A 24,415-nucleotide genomic window follows, 5' to 3' on the forward strand; every position below is an offset into this window, starting at 1 on the left:
CAAGGGCAGGCCGTCTATCTTCGCCTCCTGTGCTGCCGTCGACACTCCCTCGCCTTGCGATTTGACTCGGCCGCATATTCCCACAGACACCTCGTGAATCATAGCCATGGCTTCCAGAGGAGCTCCTGCCGGTGCTCGCGGTACCAACTCCCGCTTTGCGCAGTTCAAGCTTGTGTTATTAGGTATGCTGCACCCACAACCTTGAGCCTCGGTCGGACCAGCCCAGTCACTAATCCGTCTACAGGAGAGTCTGCTGTCGGAAAGGTATTGCACCGGCAATTGCTACGGATCACTATCTAGATGGCCAAGCTGACAAAACACACAGAGCTCTATCGTCTTGCGGTTCGTTAAGGACCAGTTCGACTCGTACAGGGAATCCACTATCGGTGCCGCCTTCCTGACCCAGACTATTTCACTCGACGAGAACACAACAGTCAAGTTTGAGATCTGGGATACTGCCGGCCAGGAGCGATACAAGTCACTAGCACCCATGTACTACCGAAATGCAAACTGCGCTGTAGTAGTCTACGACATCACACAATCTGTATGCCACCCTCCCAATCTTATCTGCGTCGTATCCGTGTTCCACTGACCTTGATGTACCGCAGGCTTCCTTGGACAAGGCGAAGGCATGGGTGAAGGAACTCCAGCGACAGGCCAACGAAAACATCATCATCGCCCTGGCAGGAAACAAGCTGGATTTGGTGACGGAACAGCCGGACAAGAGAGCGGTATCGACTGCGGAGGCTGAGGCCTACGCCAGCGAGGCTGGCCTGCTCTTCTTCGAAACATCGGCCAAGACGGCAGAGAATGTCCGCGAACTCTTCACGGCGATTGCGAAGAAACTACCTCTGGACCAGGTCGGACCCCGGCACACTAGGCCAGGCCAGCGAGCCGGTGGAGTCAGCCTGCAGTCGGAGAATGCGAATACCCAGTCTGGAGGAGCATGCGCTTGTTAGATCTTGCGAAGGAATCCATCTAGTGAGGTGTGGAATTGAGCATGGCCCGGCTCGTGGAACTGGCTTACACTAGAAACGTCCCAAGCGGACGGTAGAGGCTGAAGATATGGATGCTTCTATTGTGACCGAGGCTCAAGGTACCGATTGTCTGCCTCCGTGTGGCATCATCGGTCTAGAGGAGATAGCGGCTCTCACATACCAGCCTGCCTGAGGTCAGAGGTTGTACAGACACCCCATTTTGTTTTGGACCTGGAGTTTGTAGGCAAGCTGACATACGCTTTTTAATAACCTGTACTCATCTCGAATTTTTTGGGGAGGGATTTCTTTTTGGAGAATTGAATTGCTCTTCGTAGACAGCATCACAAACGCTGGTGTGCGGCGTGATTTCTATTTTGTTTTTGTTTTGTTTTACGGCATACTGACATGACTTGCATGATGTCGACAGGAACGTGTAGTGTAAACTAAACGGTTCGATCGTTTAAGCTGCACTCCAAAACTATATAATTCGCCGTTTCTAGTGTTACTGAAGATAGAAAATCTGCTTCCACGTGCATTGAGATCGGTAGATATGTTTACGTCTGCTGGCATGCTGTCATACATTGGCTGTGGATGAGCTAATAGAATTGTAACCTTAGAACTAGGTTAAGCAGTTACTGGCCAATGGGCCGGGTTCTCCCGCGTGCCGCCAAAAAGCTCAAGTTCAAAGTCCAAGTCCAAAGTCCAAGTCCAAAGTCCAAGTCCAGGTCCAAGTCCAAAATCCAATCCAAGTACTGACGCCGAGCTACGCTCAAGTTATTACTTACATTACCCGAGCTTTTTTTTTTTTACACCTCATAAACCTCCACGACCAACCACGTCAACAACCAACATCTGCAACTTTTTAGGTCGCTCGATGCGGTTATGTTGCGGACTTCGTTGCGATCCGTGAGGGCCGTCGGCAGCCAGCCCATTGCTGCTGCCGCCGGTCGTCAATGGCATCCCGCGGTCGCAAGATCTGCGAGGGTCGCCGGAAGGGTATGATGCAATCCATCGAGTCGCATCCAGCTTTCTGGGCCACATTGAGCTAATCGAGACCCGTAGAGATTCTATGCTGGCGACAAGAAGATTTCCTTGGACGATTCGAAGCCCGTCAAGCTACCGAGCGCCGAGACCAACACAGCAGCTGCCAGCCAACCTCCCCTTCTGAAGCTCGAGTCTGATGTTGCCAAATCATCAGTCAAGCCTCAGGATATTCCCCTCGAGCCCCCGGCTCCTGAAACCACAGCAACTACTCCCGTGGCACCCAAAACCCCAACAGGACCTGTCGAGACTACGGCTGTCCCAACCGGGCCTACCGTCGCCGCTACCGCTCCTGTCAAGAAGAAGGGCTTCCTCCGACGTCTTCGCAACCTCATCATCACCCTGACCCTTCTGGGAGGACTCGCGTTCGGCGGTGGTATCTGGTACTCGCGCATCAACGACAACTTCAACGACTTCTTCTCCGAGTACATTCCCTTTGGCGAGCAGGCCGTGCTCTACTTCGAGGAGAAAGAGCTCCGCAGGCGTTTCCCTCGTCCCGTCGGAGCCGGTAGCCTCCATGCCAAGGATGCTGGCAACCAGGTCAAGATCGGTCCTCAGAGCGGTGTATCGTGGAGAGTAGCAGACAGCGGCGAGCAGGCCCCGAGGATGTCGAGCGCCATGCGTGATGTTGTTGCCAAGCAGGATCCCCCCACGGAGACCGCAGCGCCTCCTAAGAAGGAAGAGCCGGCCGTGGACCCCAAGGTCAGCGCTGTCCCGGCTCCGGCTCACTCTGCTCTTGAGGCCAATGGCGACAAGTCTGCCCAGAAGCAAGCAAAGGAGGACAAGCCTGCCAAGCCTGCGTCAAAGTCCGCCAGCGGTTTCAAGGCCCCTGAAGTTGATGAGCCCTCGCGGTTCCCTCCTGCTTCGCCTATCGATCCCCTCAAGGTCAACGATGCCCAGGAGCCCGTAGTCCAAAACCTTGTCAAGATGCTCAATGACATCATCACCGTTGTCAACGCCGATAATGCTGACGATCGCTTCTCGGCCACCATCGGCAAGGCCAAGAACGAGCTCAACAAGGTTGGTTCCCAAATTCGCGATCTCAAGGCTGAGGTTGAGAAGGAAGCCGCTTCAAAGCTCTCCACCAAGGTCAACGAGTTTGAGGCTGCCGCCAACGAGCTCGTCGGTCGTGTTGAGAAAGCCATGGCTGCCCAAGAGGGTCAATGGCGCGAGGACTTCGAGACTGAGCTAAAGCGCATCCATGAGATCTACGACAAGCGCGCAAAGACAGAGTTTGAGCGTGAGAAGCTCGTCAACGAGCAGAAGTTGGAGAACAAGCTCCTGGAACAGGCTGTCGAGCTCAAGCGCCAATTCAACCAGCAGGTCAAGGAGGCCGTGGAGGGTGAACGCCAGGGACGTCTCAGCAAGCTTGACCAACTAAGCTCGTCTATTCAGGAACTTGAGAAGCTGACCACAGGCTGGAACGATGTCGTCGACACCAACCTGCGTACTCAACAACTCCACGTCGCCGTCGAGGCTGTTCGTGCCAGCCTTGGCGACAACGAGCACCCCCGCCCATTTGTCCGTGAATTGGTTGCTCTTCGTGAGATTGCCAGCGACGACGAAGTCGTGAATGCCGCCATTTCTTCCATCAACCCTTCGGCCTACCAGCGTGGCGTCAGTTCACCGTCGCACCTCATTGACCGCTTCCGCAGGGTCGCCTCCGAGGTCCGCAAGGCCAGCCTTCTCCCCGACGAGGCTGGTGTTGCAAGCCACGCCAGCAGCTGGGTCTTGAGCAAGGTCATGTTCAAGAAGGAGGGCCTTGCCGCCGGCGATGACGTCGAGAGCATTCTCACGAGGACGCAGACGTTCCTCGAGGAGGGCGACTTGGACAAGGCGACACGTGAATTAAACGGCCTGCAGGGATGGGCAAAGACGCTCAGCCGGGACTGGCTGGCCGAGGCTAGGAAGGTTCTGGAGGTTCAGCAGGCACTTGAGGTACGATCCTTATCATCCCCCTTGTAACGCTTTTGTGGCCATGTTGCATGCTAACACGCTCTACAGGTCATCTCTACCGAGGCCAGACTACAAAGCTTGAAGGTGGAGCAGTGATTGACTTGAGACGGCAGAAACGGGGAGGCTCTGGAGGGGCCATATTTTCTATGTCAACTGTACATCCTGTGAGCCAATGCGTATCCCTAGAGGAAAAGGATCAGGCGGCCGGGTTTGTCGTTGGCCGGCTGGTCTTGTGTATTATGGAAAAACATGCAATAGATGGCGATTCTAGATCTTCAACCGTTTTTCTTTTCTTGTTCTTCTGCTTTTTTTCTTTTTGTCCTTTGACTACTGATGAAAAAGCTTGAGGGTATCATAAAACACATGTTGTTCATCCGTCGACATACAATGTACATGCCGTCCGTTTTCAGTAATCGTCATGTTCGTCGCTTCCCCCGTACCCGTACAAAACCTCATTGACACCGGCCAGCGGCACATCCATGACACCATCCGTGCCCTTGTTCCAAACCGCCCGCCACTCGACATCGAGCGCCCGAGCCTCGCTGACTCGTGCCCCCTCGCCGCCGCCCTTCAGCCTCAGCCGACCCCGCGAGTCCACGACGGCGACCTTGGCGGCGTCGTCCACGACGGTCTCCAGCGAGCCCAGGGGCAGGGTCAGGTACTCGGTGTTGTAGCAGGCCAGGGCGACGTAGATGTAGACGATGAGCATGGTGAGGAAGGCCGGGACCGCCAGCGCCCACCAGCGGTTCGGGTAGTAGAAGATGCCGAGGGCGTGCAGGAAGGGCGACGGCAGGTACGCCCACAGCAGGTACGTGAGGAAGACGAGCGTCGAGAACAGGTACAGCACGAAGCCGTAGTACTCGTACGTCGGCACCTTGGGGCTCGCCCGCGGCACTGGCTCCAGGGCGTGCGCGGCGTCGTCGTCCGAGGCGTCCGGGGTCGTCGGCCGCGAGGGCCGGAGCAGGGAGGTCAGTGAGGGCGAGGGCGGTAGAGGGGTCTGGGTGCGGAGGGTGCGTTAGCCTTTCCAAGTTTGCTTGCTCGTGCATATATGTAAATACACATATATATTATATATAGGCGGTGACAGTAGCACCCGGAAAGAAATGTGGAGTGGGAATTGGCCGCTCTTCTTGAGATGAGCTGAATGACTTACTGGAGGTCTGCCATAGAAAGGCGGCGCAAAGAAGTTTTGGGAGACGGGCGGTGGAGGGAAAGGGGGGCCATCGTCGTCTTCCGAGGCGGATGAGTCGCCTTGGGAGGAGTCGTTGTCTGAGGACAGAATGGAGGGGTATTCGTCAAAGTAGTCGGTCATTTTGACAAGCTGGACGGGTATGTCACAGAAAGACAAGCCGTATGAGGGGGCGATCAAGGTAGAGCGGTAGCAGAGTCGTTGGCGCAAAGTCGTCTGTGTATGTCGCCGTGGCAGAGGGTCTCTAACGTTGCGCTCGGGTTCAATTGAGCTGATGAATATCTGCAAACAGCTCTGGAGATTCACACACCAGGGCAGGCTCAATCAAGAGTGCCCAGAGGTTGCGCAAGTCAGAGCCTCGGGCATTTCTAGTGCATGATGATGACGACGATGATGTCGACAGGAAGCGAGGTTGCGAGCTGCGTTGTTGAAGCACACGGTAGCGATAAGGAGAAGGAGAAGGATAAGGATAAGAGAGGCATTGACTTCTCGACCTTTCCTCCAGCTGTGACTATGTAAGTTAACCTTGGCTAACCTTGGAATCAGTGCTCTGGATCCGTAAATAATAATAATAATAATAATAATAATAATAATAATAATAATAATAATAATAATAATAATAATAATAATAATAATAATAATAATAATAATAATAATAATAATAATAATAATAATAATAATAATAATAATAATAATAATAATAATAATAATAATAATAATAATAATAATAATAATAATAATAATAATAATAATAATAATAATAATAATAATAATAATAATAATAATAATAATAATAATAATAATAATAATAATAATAATAATAATACGGAGTAATAATAATAATAATAACAATAATAATAATACGCACTTGCATCCCCCCTGCCAATCCACTGCCCCAGAGCTTGAGCTCCAGCTCCCAGTCGCCCACCAGCCTCCCCCCCCAGCTCCAGCGCAGGCGCGACAAGACATTTCGAAGCTTCAATTCGACATTTGCTAGGTCAGGAACTCCGCCGCCAAAATTCACCAGCACGAGCTTTGCGCCAAACCTTGCAACTCCAAGCTTCGGGGGGTTTGCAGCTTTTTTTTTGTCACAACACCAAACACGACAAGACAGACCAGACAGACGCCACACAATCCCACACACCCCAACATGGCACAACCACTCGGCACTAACAATGCCCCAACCGACATCTATGGTGGAGGTACGTCGCGTCACATTGCAGCCTTGCATCCGTCTCCTGCCTGCCAGCCAGCCAGCTAACCACTGCGAACAGACGAGGTTTCTGCTCTCGTCCTCGACGCGGGCTACGTGAATACCCGCGCCGGTTTCGCAGGCGAAGATGTACCGAAATCAGTCCTCCCCTCCTTCTACGGCTCCGTCGACGGCCGTCACGTCTTCGGCGACGAGTGCCTGATCCCCCGCGACAACTTCCAAGTCAAGAACTACATGTCGCGCACCGAATCCGTCGTCGAGGACTGGGACGCCGCCACCAAGCTCTGGGAACACATGCTCATCGGAAGACTACAGCCCGAGCGCGAGACCCCTCCCTCCAAGAACGGATTGAACGAGGCGGACGGCGAGGGAGATGTCGCCATGGACGACGCCAATGCCGCCGAGAACCAGGAGAAGCCCCTCGCCGAGAGCCCCCTGCTGATGACCGAAGCACCCTGGAACTCGGGCAAGGCTCGCGAGAAGGTGATCGAGATTGCCATGGAGAACTGGGGCGTGCCGGCTTTCTGGCTCTCGAGAACACCAGTCGCTGCTGCATTTGCTGCCGGCAAGGCGAGCGCACTGGTTATCGATGTTGGAGGTGCCAACACGAGTGTCACGGCCGTTCACGATGGCATGATCCTCAAGCGCTCCATCCAGAAGTCCCCCGTCGGTGGCATTTGGTTGTCCTCACAGATCCGCAGCATGTGGGAGAGCAACGAGCCCAAGGTCGACGTCGTGCCTACCTTCATGGTCGAGAACAAGACCCCCGTTGATGCCGGTCAGCCCGCTCAGGCCAGGTTACGAAAGTTCGGCTTCGACATCCACCCCAGCTTCCGCGCTTACGAGGAGGAGCGTCTTCTTACCGAGTTCAAGGAGTCAGTCGTCGAGGTGTGGAGAGGCCCCGGAAAGTACAGCAACCCAGGAAACGAAGAACTGGTCAAGAGCCAGCCCGGCCGTATCTTTGAGATGCCCGACGGTGCCAACCAGATGTGGCGTGAACAGCGGTTCCGCGTCTCGGAGGGCCTGTGGGATGACGCCGCACAATTGCACGTCTCCGGTTCCGACCCCATCACAAAAACCCAGACCATTCCCGAGCTCGTTCGCAACTGCCTCAACAACGTCGATGTGGACTTGCGACCTAACCTGCTGGGCAACATTGTTGTCACTGGTGGTTCAAGTCTGCTTGCCGGCTTCAACGACCGCCTTACCAACGAGCTGACCGCCATGTATCCTGGCATGCGGATCAAACTCCACGCCTCAGGTTTGACGACAGAGCGCAGATTCGGTGCTTGGATCGGAGGTAGCATCCTCGCCAGTCTGGGTACATTCCATCAAATGTGGATATCCAAGAAGGAATACGACGAGAACGGTGCAGGCATTGTTGAGAAGCGATGCAAGTAGAGGGACTTGCTCTACAGCTTTAAACCCATGGGTCAAACTAGTAGCAAAAATTACAGCCTTTTACATGATATTTTACGGCAGACAGAATTAGGCAGAGGCGTATGGCGTTGGCAGGGCCTGGTAGACCGAATCAGATTGCCCGTATACTCGCGAGCCAAAAATAGGGATAAACCTTATAGAAAAAGCTTGCTTGTTAAAATGACTTTCCTAAGCCAGATAGCACAGGCAGCATCACCGCGACAATAACGTGACCGTGTAATTAAAACGACTCTATACGTGTGTGAGACTTGCATTTGCGCTTTCTAGGCTATATTGATGCAACAATTCACTCTGAACTAGAATTACCTAATGAGGCCCGCGCACGACATGGGCCGAAGCCGAAGCCGAAATAATGGACACATCATGACATTCCGAGTGGAACATTCGTTGCGTATAATCTCATATATTACATCGAGCAAATCGTACAAGTGAAGTAGCTCGCTTTTGGTACAAGACCAGAACATACAAAAAGATAGCTTGATCGGACGTGGACAGGTAAGTAACCCAGAGCGAACAGCGGTCTTTTCTTCCTTTTTGAAGTATAACTAACCGCAGTTGTGCAGCATCACAAGAGATCATCATCAAGCAGGAGGAATACTTCCGGGTCATATACATTCAAAGATACTGGTTGCATATATTATCTAAGGTTCGAACCGTGATTTGGATGTCCCCCTGTTTCGTGGGACCACGCAATATCATCAGACTACGAAATCATGCCGCCTGAGATACAAACCTACGCGTTGCAGCCAGATGGCCATCTGGTGTTGAAGAACTCGACGGAAAGTAGCGCAGCGTACTCGTCTACCGACATTGTCGCATTTCTCACCAAACGACTACCCTACTCGCTCCCCATTTTACGACGACTCCAATTAGGCAGGCGCGGCGAGGAGACTTTGCTGATCACAACGAGTCTACCCCTAAATGGACGGGTCAAAGAAGCAAACGATCCCAAGGCACTTACTCCGGATTCTCTGTATACCATGGCAGTCATAGACCGAGCCGGGTACCCCTCGACTGAGATCTGGCCCTTCTCATCCCTGGAGCTCTATCACGGCACCGCAGACCACGAGAAGGCTCCCCAGATGCCCCAGACAGACCCCAGCTCCTTCGTCCTTCCATTCAGCGACGAGGTCTTCAAAGCAGCAACCTCCCAGCTGCTTGCAGTCCTCTCGCGCATCCCCATCACCAACCCCCAGCAGCCCGACCTAGCCCACTTCACCACGCCCGGCACCTTCTGCTGCCTGGCCGGCAATGTGCACACGACCGTCGCCGCCCTTCTCGCCGGGGCCGACCTCATCATCCGCAGCGCGCACGAGAAGAGCCACCACACGCCGTACGGCAAGTACCTCTTTCCCTTGCCACCACCAGCGCCGTCGTCCTCCTCGTCCGGCGAGGGTCCCGAACCCTTGCCCCAGGGTCTGGAGTGGAGCACCATCGGCCCCGGGGACTTCGCGGGCGTCATGGCCGCCAACAAGATCGTGCGCAGTGCCGCGACCATCGCCGGCTTGCACAGTGCGGCGGTGCGGGACCCCCGCGCGGGCGGCCGGGCGGTCGCCTTCGCCTTCGCGTCCACTGACGGGAGCGTGCGCACCCTGCACGTCGACCCGGCGTACCGGCGGCGCGGGCTGGCCAGGGCGGTGGTGCTGAGGCTGTTGCGGACGGGTAGGGGAAGTGCGTTCGGGCCGCCGGCGGGCGGGCCGTTGTCCGTGGTGGCGGCCGCGGAGGGAGAGGAGGGAAGGGCTGGTCCGCTGGCGTTCACCGGGGTCGAGGGCAGTAATGTGGGTAGCATCAAGACGTTCGAGGCGGTCGGGGGGAGGTGGTACTGGGATGCTTACTGGCTCTGGCTTGATCTGGGTCGTGTCGAGCAAAGGATCGGTGTTTAGGGCGGCGGATTAAGATAAAGTCACACCTGTAGATACCGCTTCTTTAGATGAGCTATTAGAATGGCCTGGTCAGGTGCAAAATATGCCGAAATGGCCATGATTATTTGAGTAGAGTGGCCTTTTTTTCTTTTATTCTTTTTTCAATACTATACACATACATGTAGATAATACAAAAACTTTACACGCTGCAGCTTCTCCCCTGAGACCCCCAACACTAGTACGATGGCACTCGCCATCTTGCCGTCACGCGACATACCCTCATCTCGTGAGTACTTATCTCGCGAGTATTTATCTCGCACCCAGAGCGCCCAGACCAACCCGGCCCCGGCTTGCAACGGCCAACACAGCCCATCCGCCGATCAAGGCAAGCCCTCCTAACGGGGTGACGGGGCCCATGGCGCGGAACCTCTGAGGGTCCAGGGTCAAGAGATACAGGCTTCCGCTGAACATGGTCATGCCGGCGATGAAGAGACCACCTGCCCACTTCGTGGCCCGGGTTTGGGGCGCCAGGGATACGGCCACCAGTGCGGCCACCGAGTGTAGCAATTGGTACTGCAGACTTGTGTTAATGTTTTTCACCGAGAAATAGTCGGGAGCTAAAATATAAATGTATGCAATGGGGGCATGAAGACGGGGGCCGGCCGGCCGGGGGCTGAAAGCATTCCCGCTTCGTCTCATCTATGGGCAAGGTTCCGTGGCATCCGGCAGTAAGGATTGGGGCGGCGTAGACATTACCTGAGCAGCGGTGTTCCAGTTCTGAAGGCGCTGGGGATCCGGGATCTTCTTCTTAAGACCATGAGCTCCGAACGCGCCCAGAGCTACGGCTGTACCACCGTACACGGCGGCGAGGGTCTGGAGGATAGCCATGATTTTGACTTGGGTGGAGATGTCGTTCGTCGGTTGATTCTCGCGGTCTGGGGAATTTATGAGGGGCGACTCTTCGTTGGCGGGATGTCCGATCTCTTCTGAGCTCATTTGCCTATTCTCGGGAGTTGACTGCGAAGAGTTATATCGACGTTGAGAGTGCCTGAGTGGCCGGTTGGATTACCGTCTAGCGAGCTCGCGTATTTGGGCGGATAACTATCCGAGGCCCCCACTTTCTTTCCTCAAGTCTACCTACACAGTAACATACATGCCACCCTCCGGCTGATCCAGGATACGCACTTGTCAGCAAGAGATAGAATCCCTTAGATTCACTGGACAAAGTAATCAATTTTGTCTTATCATTTATCGTCTATCATGAGAACAGAGCGCGAGCTCTTCTAACCATACAAATCATCAGGTGCCTGTCGAATCAAACAATGGCATAAGCGGAGGCATAGCTCACGCTCGAATCGCTGGCGTGATCAACTAATCCGCTACGCTGGTACTGCACAAATTTGAATCTATACTTTCCTTCTTCGGCACTCTCTTTTGACAAAACCTCGAGGGCCGCCATTGTCACGCCAATGGGATGGCGACCACAAACTGTGTTCTCCGTCTCGGCAAGGTTTCCGACAAAGTCATCGTGTTTACCCCCCTCAATTGCGTCCATGGCCTGGTGATCGATGTCTTTGATGTGTTCATGAATCGGTGCGCCCTTGGTGTAAGGTGTATAACTGAATCGCGAGCCCCAGTGGCAGAAGTCTGAGCTTACAACAAATGCGGTCTCTGGATCTTTCAGGTAAGGCGCTAAGAGCTCGCCGAATGCCTTCTCCTTAGAACCGTTGTTATCACCAACCATAATCGGAACGATGGTCGGATACTCCGCCTCGGACGAAAAGGTTTGGCTGCAGCGCTTGTAGATATATGGCAGGTGCATCTCCAGAGAGTGCTCCTCCACGTCATTGTCCCTCACGCTGCGGCCCTTCACAGTGGAGTTGCGGATATCTGAAAACTTTCCAGTATCACGAAGCTCCTCCGTCACTGATGCATCAACGATCAAATCGCCGAATGGCGTGGCATATTTGGCGTATCGAGTAAGGGCACAACCCTTCAAGTAATATGTATGTGAAGGACCTAGGACGAAGATGCGCTTGACGTTGCTGAGATCGAGTGCCTTATATGCCCAAGCAGCACACTCTCCAGAGTATGCGTAACCAGCGTGACTGATAAAAAACCGTGTCAGCTCTCAAACTTACAATCGGACTCTCATGCCTATTGGAAAGAGCTCACGGTGCGATGATCACTCTTGCACCAGGTATGGGCAAGCTGCTTTCGTTGAGAGTGCTAGGTACTTGGTCGAGCCACTCATCCAGCTCTTTTGAGAGAGCTGCCTTGTTGCCTGTGTACCAAGAGCCTGCCTTGCCCGCAGGTCGAGTTCCTGTCTGTGCCATGACGGGTCGCGCGGTATAGCTAAGAACACAGATAGATGATTCTTATGGGCTAGAATGTAGAGTACATGAGATTTGCTCGAGATGAAGTCAACATTGAAGCTTGAGCTTTGGGTTCAGGTTCAGACGGCACTGACACCACAGCCTGCAGCTGCCCCTCATTGATGTAATTCAGACAGGTACCAACTCAACTGACGCGGGGCGGCGGGGTCGTCCTTTGCGGCGTCTAAGCACGCTATAAGCCAGAACCACTAACCGCAGGTAGTCTTTGTTGTATAATCATAATAATGATTAGAATTTAAATGCATAGCCATTCATTTCCCTTCGCTGCCATAAGATGTTCCAGTATAATATATATAACCGTCTTACTCCTGTGAAGACGGAAGTACTGAAGTCAAACTTAGACTATTCAGTACAGCTGTATCTCTCTCACTCGCTTATCAATATAGCCAATAATTAGATATCCTCAAATGTAACAGTCAGGAAGTGAGTAGATAGACATACAAATGAGCTCCCTTATAAAAGCAAAAACGGTCATCTTGCTTTACTTCCAAGGAAACTGATGCAACGAATATACAAGCACTTTGTAATGAACAAAGACATACCCTAGGAGATCTCTTCAGATCATTCCGAACTTGGGTTCAACAGATGGACGTTGCTGACTCCTCCAAAGTCAAATCTCACGTAAACTAGCAGCATGTTTCGCCTATTGGATATTACAAAGAGCTCCTTCTTCAATCATCACTCATGACATCAATTTACCAAGCCGCAAGATAAAACGCATCAAACCACCGCTCAAGCCTCGAGTCTTTATTTTGTGGTTTGTTAGTGTGAAAACCTGATAGCTCGGATATCTGTTGGGTCCTTCTAGAGCCTCATGTAACAAGCATTTACTGAACCAGTAACTGATCACAACATGATAGAAGCGATTGCGCACATATATAGGTAGCTGTTCAACTACTCGGTATTTGTATTATCTTGTTGAGACTGGCTGGCTAAAACCTATAGGACGTCACCACCAATACTCGAGTTTTGTACGGGGGCCTCGAAAAAGAAAAGAAACCGACAACAGCTTCCATTTCTCTTCATGGATGATCTACGGCACGTGCTAGTTAGAAGCTCTTTTCTACTGTTCAGCTTGAACGTGGAAGCACTTGCTGCCCTTGGCTTGGTGGGTAATGCCATTACGTTCATCGATATTGGGGTAGATTATCGTCAGTAGCACGGAACATTCAAGACAGCTCCAGTATTCAAAACATCAAGGCAGACGAATCGCTAGAGCTTGTCACACAACAGCTGCAAGAACTAAGTCTTCGTTTGACCTCCACTACTCCTACTCCTACTAGGAACAGCGCTGAATGATCCATTATCAAGTTAGTGTCTGAATTCGCAGGGCTTCTTCAAATTATGGTCTGCTTCAAGTCCATGATTACACAAGCACGGATTTATCCATTGTGGCAAAGGAGAAGAATCTTTCATAGTCAAGCACCACCCCCGTCTTCATCGCCATGGGATAGCAATACGGAGGAGATTGCAATACGGAAGAGATTGCAATACGGAGGAGATTGCAATACGGGAGATTGCAACGGAGATTGGCCAGAAAGTTCAAGGTGTCTTTCTACAGGTCGCTGGAGTATTGCAAGTGGTTTAAATCGCCATCACAGGTTGAAACACCAGAATCGAAACCAAAGCTCAAGATACATGTCTCCAAGAGAGCTGAAGATTTCTACCAAACTCTTTTCGACGCGAGATATCCTTTTGACCAGAAGATGGCCTTCCAAGCACTTTGTGTGTCGAAACTATTATATACCGGATAGGGAGGATCATTGCTGCATTTCTACTTCTTGGATCAAGTATCGGAGGATGCAGAATATGGCTTGGGTGAGCCAACTGCCTTTTGGCCGCAGGGATGGCCACGAAAGTTGAAGGCAAAACCCATGAATCTGCATTTGACACGAAGATGGCTGAATGGCTGGTGGAAAGGATTATTCCATCTGGAAGGCGGAGTATCCAGAAACGCACAGCTTGTGCACAGCACAATACTTGAAGCCAGGGCCATGTACAGAGTTTGGTCGAACAGGAGTTTTACTACATATTTTTCTGATCATGTTTTCCACAACTTCATTCTGCATTTCAAGATGGTACTCAGGAACACAAACGTCGGACAGTTTCCACAACTGCTCAATTACGAAGACTCGAAAATGTTTTATTTTAAGGAACGCTTTCTACGCATCATGACTTGATGCGCGCGGTGTTCTGGTACTGAGCCGCAAGGTCTCCTCACCAGTGCCCAACCTTGTAGTCATCTGCCACATTTTTGTATGCCGAAGCTGGGTCAAATAGGAAGGTCATAGAGAGTACTCAAACCTTTCTGTCTATTATTATGTAGTCACTCGAGACTGCCTTTCCTAAGATTTATATCCTAACATGACATCTACAAAGCAGCCTGTGGCAAGCATATGAAAGCTGGGCTAAATAAAATTGACATTTCCGTGCACGAGACCAAGACTGCGGAAGATATATTTGTCATCCAACTATATTTACTCCTGTAACAACATCAATGGGTATCAAGCATACTTGCTATGCCTATGAAGTAAAGCATCCTTCGCCATCCATTGGTCTCTGACCAAAACTTGTCCCGTAACGTCCAACAATCCAGATACGCCGTAAAGGATGAAATGTTCACCGGCCCCCTGTTTTCGATCTCAAAAGTGTCCCAAACAAAGAAAATACTCTACGGCAAGTAATGCCAAGGTCGACCATCACACAATCCCCCGCCCTCAATTTTATCCTCTACAACTTCAAGACGCCGTCGTGCATCCACCTACTTAAGTCGGGGGCTCTTTCTCCTCGAGGCGCCTTGCGCGAAGATCTCACCAGTATTGTCATCAGCACCCTCAGATAGCATTTGCATCGATATCGGTATGTTCTCCCGACCATGGGCGGGAGGTGCGGAACCGGCCTTGCCAATTCTAGAACGTGTGGTTTTGGGTTTCTTGAACAGCGGTAGTGAGTTATCACCATCGCGAGCCACTGCAACAAGAGGCCCCGGCCCAACGCTAGCTCGAAAACCATTGCTGCTCTGCAACTCCAAGTCCAAGGCCGGGGTGCTGTTGACATTGGGGTGGATCTCACGAAGACTCATGGAAAGCGGGTGGTGAGACGATTGTGATTCCGATGATGGTGGTCGCGAAGGTGAACGGTTCTCACTGAGCTCTGGATCTGCATCGGCAAAGACACCCCCATTGGCAGACGACTTGCTTGGCGATGAGCCTCCGTGCAGCTCGTTAATCAGTGCGGAGTGCGACTTGGTTTGTGGGAGATGAGTTGGGTACTCGTAGGACACCTTCTGTGGAGTGCTGCCGGTCGGTTGATATTCCTGCAATTTGGTGGCTGAGATATCGTCCCGTAGTTGCGACAAAGGTCTGCATAAATTCTCGCTCAAAGGCTCGAGGGCTTCTGATGCCGTGCCAGTTGCTGTGTCCATTTCACCTTCGAGGTGTTTGACGCGGGAGAAAGTCTCCTTGAAGTGTGCATTCATGCCGCTGTATGAATTTTCAACAGTTTCGGAGAGTTGGCCGAAGGTACCGGCGTGTTGTTCGTGGTGGGTGGCATTTTGTGAGCGGGCCCTTGTGACGAAGTCATCCAGCGAAGTCATCTGTTCGTCGAGATCTTTCATTTGTTCATCGACAACACGCACAGTCTCTGCATGAACCGATTTTGTGGTTTCCTGGATCGATGTACTATGCTTATCCGCAGTCTGTTGATATGTTAGCCATACGTTCTTATGGGGTACGGGGGTTGCTGTGTAAACTGACATTCCAATCATCCTGCAATTTTGTCTTTAGAGTTTCTCGGGATTTAGACACATCATCAAGTAGCTGCTCTTCCTTGTCGCCCCAAACATCCATTCCTTGTGAGTATGATGTTATACTTCCTTCAAACGATGTGTTCATCTCCTGCATACTCTTTTGTATGGACGCAGCCTTGTTGGCTAGTCGAGACTCCTGGAGCTCAGCTTGTGAGTTAATTAAACCGGCAATCTGCAAGAGAAGATTCTTCCGTTCTTCAGCGGCTTGCCTCCGCTCTTCTTCAACCACCTCTTGTAGTTTTGCAGAGATGGAAGCATTCGACTGCACGATAGTTTCACTAGCACTCTTCAATTGCTCGCGAAGACCATCGGACTCTGTTCTTTGGCTAGTGATGTGGTGAAACAAAGTCTCAAAAACCGATTTGAAGTCTTTACCCAAAGATGAGTAAGAGGTGTGCAGTTGATTGTGGAACATACTCAGCTCGCTGAGTACATCTTGGGCAATCTTCTCAGCAGCCGTAGCTATCGCTTGGAGGCTCTCGCCAACACTTTCCTTGATGTTGTCGCGGACCTCCTTGATCTCTTCCAGAACTTCGTCCATTTCTTGCTTAGACTTTTCGCTTTGCGAAATAACACTTTCCCGGGACTGCACGAAATGCTCCAGGTTCGAGTCAAGAAATGATTGTGTCGAAGAAAGTTTTTGGAGTTCGCCCTGCACAAATGATTGCATCCTTTGAGATATGCTGGAGATATGCTTTTGTTGTTCATGCTGGAACTCTTCGACGCGGCTTTCCACCAGAGCAGTCACATCTGAGACCTGATCTTGAGACATTTCCCACGTGCCTCGGTTCAAGGATTGGAGGTCGGACTTTCTCTTGTTCTTCGCACGTAGCCCGCCAACATGGCCGACGGTTTCTTGCAGTTTCGAGATCAGCTTATCACCTATCGCATGCATCTCCTGCTCGGTCTTCTCATGTGCCTTTCGAATGTGCGCTTCTTCAGCCAATGTCTTCCGTGTTGCGCCCAAAACGAGTTCTGTCTGTTCAAGTACACCTTTCGTGTCATCTAGTTGTGTTCTTGTTTGCTCATGGTCGTCTTTGAGCCCCATGAAATTCGAGGTCAGCGAGAAAAGTTCCTGGACTTTGTTCCTCAGATTAGATTCTAGTGTCTCAATCTTGGCGGCTTGCTCCTCGGTCTGAATCCTTCTCGACTCGCTTTCGACGGTCATTTCCTCGTAGCTGTCGTTGGACAAGTAGACACCATTTCTTGTCCTTGTAGCGATTAGCTCACTCTTCAATCGCTCAATCTCGTAAGTGAACTCCTTGAGGAGTGTCTTCTTGTTGATCATTGCGGTGATTTGAGGCTTGTTTCGAATATTCTTGGCGCGGAAAGCGTAGTCGAGTGTTGATATTGTCTCTTCGAGGTTGCTTCTTGCGGGCGATATTGTGGCAATAATGCAGGTTTTTGTCCGTCCTCCGAGCGAATCTTGTAAAAGCCTTGTGAGCTTGGACTCACGGTAGGGAATGTGCTGGCTACGGTCGACTAGAGCATTGATGACACGGCCGAGTGTGAGCAGACTCTTGTTGATAAGACCGGCCTCGGCTGCCCGCTTGTTCTCTGCGCCAGATCTTTGGATGTTTTCGCTACCGGCCAGATCGACCAGGTTCAACTTGCCCGTGCTAATATAGTCCTCCCCATCTTCGCCGGTTTTCTTGACGCAGGTCGTGATAGTAAAGACTGTGTGACTTCGACTGCTGAGATCGTTGCACTTGGTAGCCGCGACTTGACGCTTCAGACTGCCGCCTTGAAGAAGCCTGACGCCCTGTGCAGCTGTCTGGATGTAGGTTTCTTCTATGCCCTGGACGACGGTACTGGTGTGACCTTTCCGGGAGGTGTCGTCAAAGATCTTGAGCTTTGTGTTTTCCTCTTTCGAGATGAGGTCGCGAAGCTCTTCGTTGTATAACTCGATGAAGGAGCACTTGACAGAGCTTTCAATTCCTTCGCTGTCTAGCTTCTTGAAGAGAAAGTGAAGCACGCGAGGAATGATACCAGCATTATCCGACAATATCCCAAATGTATCGTTCATGTCTCCCGACATTGTGTAGGTCTTGCCGGTTCCCGTCTGTCCGTAGGCGAAGATGGTGCAGTTCATTCCGTTTAGCATCTGCAGGGCAAGTTAGATATGTGTTTTGGAAGAGGGCCTGAGGCTATGCAGGACTCACATCGTCAAGGATGGGCTTGACAACATCCTCGTAGATCATGTTCTGGTCAGAAGCCGGGGAGAAGACGCGATCAAAGTTGTATGTCTTGTTGGTGACAGCATTGGGACCCATGGACAATTCGACAAGTTTCCCCTTTGCGCCTTCTGTTTCTACGACGACAGCACTGTTCTCCTTGACCTCGCGCTCGTTGCGGCCCCTGCAGCGGACGACGACGTTGATGTTTGTCTCGAGAATGGCCTCCATCTCAAACTCGCGTTCCTTGCGCTTAGTTCCGGTGGCCGCGGCGGAGAGGAGAGATTCGGCGGGGGATGGAGCGGCCATGCGGTCGATCCTGGCTGCCATGACGGCATGGTGTATCGGTGGCCGCAGGGAGGATGTGCGAGTTGTTGTCTGCCTGACGCCGGGTCGTCCAGGCACGCCTGTTCGTGCGCTGGTTGAAGACGAGGCCATCGAGGGCCTCGAGCTCCGTGCGGAGCCTTTTTGCATGGCGGGTATTATATACAGCGAGTATCAAGGTCTTGCAATAACCAAATTGACGCGACGCATTCGTGTGCTGGTGGCGGTCAAAACAAGCTGTTGACCAGTATATGGAACGCACTGTGATGGATGTTTTGTATCGGACGGGCGCGACGACTTGACTACATGTAATACTGCAGGTGTGAGCGCATCGGGTGCTAGGTCGTGTCGGCGGGCTGGGGCATGTACCTAACGATAACTATAGTACTGTATGTAACAAATGCAGCCACGAACAAGCTTTATTGATGGGAAACTGTGAATCCACTTCCGACTGTTCGGTTTGTTGTTGTTGCCCTGGCAACTATCCCAGTCCACTAAGATAAGACCCTGCACCGCTCCGGAGTATTACATATATGTATGTACAGCGATGAGTTGCACCACGGTAGTTCAACTTTGGATACTAACCTTAGACTAGTCTAGCCTAGGTCAATTACGGATCCGTAGTTGACGTCTAATAGCTTCAGGTGGGTGTTTGGATGGCGGGGTACAGATCTGTAACCTTAGAACTTCTATGCCCAGAAACCGTCGGCCCTTGCAGCAGCTACACAGTACAGCCTGAAGCCCCTCCCCCCCTAACGTCCCTCAGCCCCTGTGACAAACTGCCATCGGCGGCTGCTGTGGGCAAGTAACTAGGTTAGCGTATACATCGCCAGCATGGCTGCATCAACTGACATGGTAATCTGGAGCAGCCCCGCGCCCCCAACCCTTCAGATGACGCCCTTTCCAACATCACCTTCAGCCAGCTGGCCTGGTATTTGAAGTCGTGAGACATGATAAGCCGGAGCCACAATTGTCAGAATAGTATCCTGCAAGTGCAAGGACATGATCAGACATTCTCTGTTGCCCGCATCATCACTGCCGCCTCGACCTTCATGTTTATCGTGACCTGCACGGCATCTTGACGCCGCTCTTGATTGCTACCGCCACGCCATCTCCGTGACCCATCAACAGACCACCCCGCCGTGAGCTTCGATATGTCTTCGCTGTTTACTGCCACTCTCCATCCTGGGATAGCCTTGGGTTTCTTGGGTAAACCCACTCTCTCGGAACTTCCTTCTCTACCACTAACAGCTGTTACTCAGTGATCGGCGCATCGCTTCACGACATCCTCACACGACTGAAGGCTGAACCCCATCGTTTCCCAAAGCTCGATCTAGTATACTCGCCCTCGCACCCCGTCACAGAGCCCGTCGTCCTCACGTTGCCGGCGAATGGCATCAGACTGCGCTTCGATGGCTCCGAGCAGCGCTTGCGCCTAATCGAGGTCATCGACTTCACCAAGAACCGAATAACCTACGGCCACCCTGAGAAGGACATTGTAAAGCCCACAGCTGATCAGGACAATGCATCGTATAAGGGGGCTGGCGAGTCGACCGCTGGCCCCAACTTTAAGACAATCTACCACAGGTTGATGGGCCCAACCTATGCCGGCGAGTATATACCGGCCGAAGATGACAGCAAGACTGCTGTTGGCACATACGTCTTGTCATATCCAGGCGTTGCTTTCAGCTTCCCGCTGCCTGAGCCGGCCTACTCACCCGAAAAGGATGTAGTGTCGCTCTTGTCGTCCACGCAAAGCCAGACCGCGAGGTCGATGGCTATCTTCAACGGTAAATCATGGGCTGAGGCGCGCGAGACTTTATGGACCGAACTGCTGCCGAGTGTCAAGTCCACGTATCTGTTTAACAAGAGCAAGGATATAGTCCCAGACGAGATCTCTCTAGTCAAGATTCATGGTGGCGGAAGATTGCAGCTTTTTAAGAAATGGACACCGGCATCGGTATGGATAACCCTCGGCGAGACCACGCCACAGGAGCTGGTGGCGGAGCTGGGGCCTCCTGATGCAATATACAGAAAGAACGACCAGAGGATGTACATCCATAAGAACAGGACAGCAAGCCACAGCAGGTCTAGGTCAAATGGCCCGGATTACAAACGGCCTGATGATCTCACGGATACCGATCAGTCCTCCGCGCATGCTGACTCAGATGACACTGACGACGAAGCTATCGAAGATGAATTCGTCGGCAACGTCTCGAAAGAGTGCTTCTATAACTACTTCTACTTGGGTTTCGACATTCTTGTGTCGCCACCAGTGCCCCCCTCGCCCCTTCCGCCTTCGCACGACGCCGGCATGAATGGCGACTTGCATATCAGCGACAAGTCGGTGAAAACCGACAACTCGGGTCGGCTCGTCGCCAGTAAACTAGTGTTACACGCCAACGTCCCTGGCGCATACCCATTCAACCGCCATCGTCGTTGTCGGTGGGAGATCGCCTACCTTTCGTCCCCTGCCCGAGACCTTCCGGTCGCAGACTCCGAAACGAGGTTTAACGACCTCGAGGAACGCTTGCGTGAGGAGTGGAGGAGTACGTACTCGTCCGACCACGACGCAAACAAACGCCAGCGTGGGATGGTCCTGAATCGAGGTTGGGGCGACAGTCCCGGCTCAAGCTGTGAGTTCCTCGGTGGTTGGGAGGACAGCAGCGGCGGCATGGCGGCCAAGAAGTTCGATGGGAACGAAGACTCGACAACAACCTTGTATGGGTTCCCAGGCCTAGTGTTTGAGGTGTTGAAGAACGGGTTTGTTAGCGCCGTAACTGTGTTCTGAGACTACGTTATATGCCACATGCTGTTGTTTCGGATTTTGATGGTCTCGGTGTTCAGCGGCGATAGCTGTTCGCGTTAGCCATGTGTTAATGGGCAGCCTTGCATCAGGCTGGTGGGCGGATTCATGGGCAGGGGTTGAGAGTAGCAACGTGTAGATGAGTTTCTGATTTCATTAGACGCATAGAATACTGCTGCTTCTGAAAGCACACCCAAAGACATTATGATCAGAGACTTACAATGTTTACAAGTCATTCATCACTGATATACCCAAAAAGTCTTTGCTGGTCTCTTTTGCGCATGTAAATTCCAGGCTATCGATCTATATACTTTATACTCCAACCCTTGGGGGTTTTTTTTATGCTCCACCCTGATCAAGCTCAAGTGTTCGAATAGGAGGTCCTTGAGGCTCAAGGTCATGCCGCCATGGCTGAAGTGACGAATTTCTACTTCCTCAGGCTAGCGAGGCGGATACTGACGGCTCTCTTGTGAGCTTCGAGTTCCTCGACCTTGGCGAGCTGCTCGACAGCCCCGCCGACGTTCTTGAGGCCCTCAGCCGTGAGGTTGGCGCTCGTGATGTGCTTGACGAAAGAGCCGAGGTTGACACCAGAGTACTGCTTTGCGTAACCGTATGTGGCTGTGATAATGTTAGTTGGTTCTTGTTTGTCACTCCTGATAATACGAATGGGGCGAGAAACACTTACGCAAAGAGTGGTTGACGCCAGCCGAGTAATCACCAACACTCTCGGGCGTCCACTGGCCAACGAATACACTGCCGGCGTTCATGACCTTCTCGACCACGGCCTCGGCGTCGGCGAGCTGCAGGATCAGGTGCTCAGGGGCGTACTCGTTGCTGATGCGCATGGCCTCGTCAATGTTCTTGACCTGGATGGTGACCGAGTGGGAGATGGCGCCACGGACAATGTCGACACGGGGAAGAGCCATGGCTTGATCGTGGAGCTCGTCTTCGATGGCCTGAAGTTGCTTCTCGTCGAGGTCGATAGCGATCAAAATCACCTGGCTATCGACGCCGTGCTCGGCTTGAGACAGCAGATCAGATGCCACAAACGCAGGGTTGGCGTCCTTGTCTGCGATAACGAGCACTTCTGAGGGGCCGGCGGGCATGTCAATGCTCACACCAGCGTTGGTGTCGTTGCTAACATACATCTTGCCTGCCGTGACAAACTGGTTACCAGGTCCGAGGATCTTGTCAACCTTGGTAACGCTCTCAGTTCCGTAAGCCATAGCTGCCACTGCTTGAGCACCACCCGCCAAAACGATGCTCTCGGCGCCGACCTTGTGAGCTACATAGACGATTTCTGGTGTGATGCTACCATCTGCGCGTGGCGGGGAGGCAAGGACAATCTTCTGGCAGCCTGCGACCATGGCAGGCACACCCAGCATGAGGGCCGTGCTAGGCAGGACAGCCGTGCCACCGGGCACGTACAAACCAACTCGCTCGATGGGTCTCGAGAAACGGCTGCAGACAACACCCGGCATGGTTTCGACTCGTAGGGGCTCCTCCTTTTGTGCAGCGTGGAACTTTCGAATGTTCTCAAAGGAGATGTCGATTGCTTTGATAGTCTCTTCCGGAAGCTGCATAAGCGACTCGGGGAAAGGAGCCTTCAGTACAGGCGTTGTCAAGGATGTAGCCCTCTCGAACTTGTGAGTATACGACAATAAAGCCTTGTCACCATTCTGTCGGACGTCGCTGATGATTGGAGTAACTATACCAAGAATAGCCTCGGCAGACTTTTGTGATGGTCGTTTCAAAGCTTCCGATACTTGTGCTTCACCAACCTTGTTTACATCGATGCGCTTCATGGTGATCCTATCCGTTTCCGGTGCGGTTTGAGCCTTCGCTGCTGGTGCCGATGTGAGCGGAGCGGCAGCGGGCGCTTCCTTGGCTGCGTCCTTGGCCTGGTTCACGGCACTATTCGTGATGCCCTCTTTCTCTGCCCATTTGCCCTTCGCGTTTCCTGTCCTCCTCTTGACCTTCAAGCTCTTTGCATCCAGGTTCTTCTCAATATCCGCCAAGCTGACACCTGCACTGACAGCCTTTGTGAGTGCGAAGTAGATCAGGTCGGCGGCTTCGAATGCCACATCTTCTGGTGACTTTGCGTCACAAAGCTCCTCCGCCTCTTCCATAATCTTCGCACGCAGCAACTTCTCGTCTGAGAAAAGACGGGCCGTGTAAGAGCCTTCAGGGGCTGACTGTTTTCTTGAGACAAGAGTCTGTTCCAACTTGGAAATACCTCTTAGGTCACCAAAGCAGCCAAATTGATCCAGGTGGCAGAATCTGCCTTTTTGCTTGATGACGAATTTGAGGGCATCATTGTCACAGTCCAGCGAAATCCTGACGAGCTCCTGGGTGTCTCCTGACGTGGCGCCCTTGTACCACAACCCTCGCTTTCGGCTTTGATAGACACCGGTCTGTGTCCTCAGAGACTCGGCAACGCTTTCTTCGCTGCTGTAAACCAGACCGAGGGCAATTCCTCTCTCATCGCATACCACAGTAGGCATGAGTTTATCCGTACGATCTGAAGTCCACGACCCTGACAATAACTTGGAGACAAACAGCTTCTTGTCGTCATTCTTGTCGGTTGTCAAGGCCGCCGAAGGCAAGACAGGGATGGCAGAGATCTGCCCGCAGATGTCGACAAAGTGCTCGTATACGACCCTCTCGGCAGCAGGCTTGATGTACAGTGGTGGGGTCTTTTCGGTCTTGTTCTTCTCGAGGAATGCAGCGACGTCGCACTTTGTTTGGTCGAATTCCTTTAGGAGAATTCCATATTGTGTTGCAGCCTTCACCTCACTCGTCTTACTGACCGCCGGGGCAACTCGTCCCTTGAACTCTGCGAACTCAGATAGCCTATCTGGCTGCACGAATATTTTCCTGGCTCCATGGTTCAAAAGTGAGATGATGTCGTCCTTTGATTCAATGGCTGTTACATCGAAGAATGTTTGGTAATTTGAGTTTTGGCTGAGCCAGTCCAAAGTGTTGTCGAGGCTGTCCTGAGTGAGTTCGAAGAAGACACAACCTAAGCATGAGAGCTCATGGCGGGTGAGCCCCTCGTCTGATGCCAACTCTGGTGGTGCAGACACACCAACGAGGAAAGGAAGTGGCAACGTCGTCTCCATTATGAATGATCTACACAGTCTAATTGAGTGCCTGTGTAAGTTTACGACTCACTTTGACAACGGTACGGAGAAATGACTTATAATCAAAGGATGACACAGTGACGTCC

At 52.1% G+C, this 24,415-nt stretch overlaps 10 protein-coding genes across 10 annotated transcripts; 5 read left to right on the forward strand and 5 right to left on the reverse strand.

The window, feature by feature from the left end:
- Positions 1–106: 106 nt before the first annotated feature.
- Positions 107–959, forward strand: BKA67DRAFT_655265 (ras family-domain-containing protein; the record flags this gene model as incomplete). Its single annotated transcript, XM_046106727.1, has 4 exons — positions 107–182; positions 245–264; positions 326–544; positions 609–959. 4 exons carry the CDS (start codon positions 107–109, stop codon positions 957–959), a joined length of 666 nt encoding a protein of 221 aa, XP_045961198.1.
- A 695-nt stretch (positions 960–1,654) lies between these two features.
- Positions 1,655–4,241, forward strand: BKA67DRAFT_553858 (mitochondrial inner membrane protein-domain-containing protein). Its single transcript, XM_046101937.1, has 3 exons — positions 1,655–1,973; positions 2,040–3,956; positions 4,023–4,241. Exons 1-3 carry the CDS (start codon positions 1,860–1,862, stop codon positions 4,068–4,070), a joined length of 2,079 nt encoding a protein of 692 aa, XP_045961199.1. The 5' UTR covers positions 1,655–1,859; the 3' UTR covers positions 4,071–4,241.
- A 325-nt stretch (positions 4,242–4,566) lies between these two features.
- On the reverse strand, positions 4,567–4,851 carry BKA67DRAFT_486717 (PIG-P; the record flags this gene model as incomplete). Its single annotated transcript, XM_046096925.1, has 1 exon — positions 4,567–4,851. A coding segment is annotated over one exon (285 nt), but the record flags the coding sequence as incomplete, so codon positions are not given.
- A 1,212-nt stretch (positions 4,852–6,063) lies between these two features.
- BKA67DRAFT_619052 (actin family) lies at positions 6,064–8,056 on the forward strand. Its single transcript, XM_046105454.1, has 2 exons — positions 6,064–6,365; positions 6,438–8,056. Exons 1-2 carry the CDS (start codon positions 6,314–6,316, stop codon positions 7,775–7,777), a joined length of 1,392 nt encoding a protein of 463 aa, XP_045961201.1. The 5' UTR covers positions 6,064–6,313; the 3' UTR covers positions 7,778–8,056.
- A 1-nt stretch (position 8,057) lies between these two features.
- On the forward strand, positions 8,058–9,699 carry BKA67DRAFT_643042 (uncharacterized protein; the record flags this gene model as incomplete). The annotated part of the gene is made up of 2 exons (XM_046105817.1): positions 8,058–8,311; positions 8,380–9,699. Exon 2 carries the CDS (start codon positions 8,530–8,532, stop codon positions 9,697–9,699), a length of 1,170 nt encoding a protein of 389 aa, XP_045961202.1. The 5' UTR covers positions 8,058–8,311; positions 8,380–8,529.
- A 105-nt stretch (positions 9,700–9,804) lies between these two features.
- BKA67DRAFT_553865 (uncharacterized protein) lies at positions 9,805–10,749 on the reverse strand. Its single transcript, XM_046101938.1, has 2 exons — positions 10,435–10,749; positions 9,805–10,251 (listed from the first exon to the last, which is right to left on the reverse strand). Exons 1-2 carry the CDS (start codon positions 10,672–10,674, stop codon positions 9,988–9,990), a joined length of 504 nt encoding a protein of 167 aa, XP_045961203.1. The 5' UTR covers positions 10,675–10,749; the 3' UTR covers positions 9,805–9,987.
- On the reverse strand, positions 10,750–12,223 carry BKA67DRAFT_553867 (MEMO1 family). Its single transcript, XM_046101939.1, has 2 exons — positions 11,854–12,223; positions 10,750–11,786 (listed from the first exon to the last, which is right to left on the reverse strand). Exons 1-2 carry the CDS (start codon positions 12,012–12,014, stop codon positions 10,994–10,996), a joined length of 954 nt encoding a protein of 317 aa, XP_045961204.1. The 5' UTR covers positions 12,015–12,223; the 3' UTR covers positions 10,750–10,993.
- Positions 12,224–14,835: 2,612 nt separating this feature from the next.
- On the reverse strand, positions 14,836–18,530 carry BKA67DRAFT_514021 (P-loop containing nucleoside triphosphate hydrolase protein; the record flags this gene model as incomplete). Its single annotated transcript, XM_046097618.1, has 4 exons — positions 14,836–15,093; positions 15,130–15,771; positions 15,830–17,986; positions 18,045–18,530. 4 exons carry the CDS (start codon positions 18,528–18,530, stop codon positions 14,836–14,838), a joined length of 3,543 nt encoding a protein of 1,180 aa, XP_045961205.1.
- A 529-nt stretch (positions 18,531–19,059) lies between these two features.
- On the forward strand, positions 19,060–21,454 carry BKA67DRAFT_553874 (uncharacterized protein). The gene is made up of 3 exons (XM_046101940.1): positions 19,060–19,193; positions 19,250–19,589; positions 19,643–21,454. Exons 2-3 carry the CDS (start codon positions 19,535–19,537, stop codon positions 21,169–21,171), a joined length of 1,584 nt encoding a protein of 527 aa, XP_045961206.1. The 5' UTR covers positions 19,060–19,193; positions 19,250–19,534; the 3' UTR covers positions 21,172–21,454.
- A 159-nt stretch (positions 21,455–21,613) lies between these two features.
- BKA67DRAFT_655275 (histidinol dehydrogenase) lies at positions 21,614–24,308 on the reverse strand (the record flags this gene model as incomplete). Its single annotated transcript, XM_046106728.1, has 2 exons — positions 21,614–21,804; positions 21,872–24,308. 2 exons carry the CDS (start codon positions 24,306–24,308, stop codon positions 21,614–21,616), a joined length of 2,628 nt encoding a protein of 875 aa, XP_045961207.1.
- Between the last annotated feature and the right edge of the window lie 107 nt (positions 24,309–24,415).

The sequence above is a fragment of the Truncatella angustata genome (assembly GCF_020726525.1).
Source record: "Truncatella angustata strain MPI-SDFR-AT-0073 chromosome Unknown BKA67scaffold_2, whole genome shotgun sequence".
NCBI classification, from domain to species: domain Eukaryota; kingdom Fungi; phylum Ascomycota; class Sordariomycetes; order Amphisphaeriales; family Sporocadaceae; genus Truncatella; species Truncatella angustata.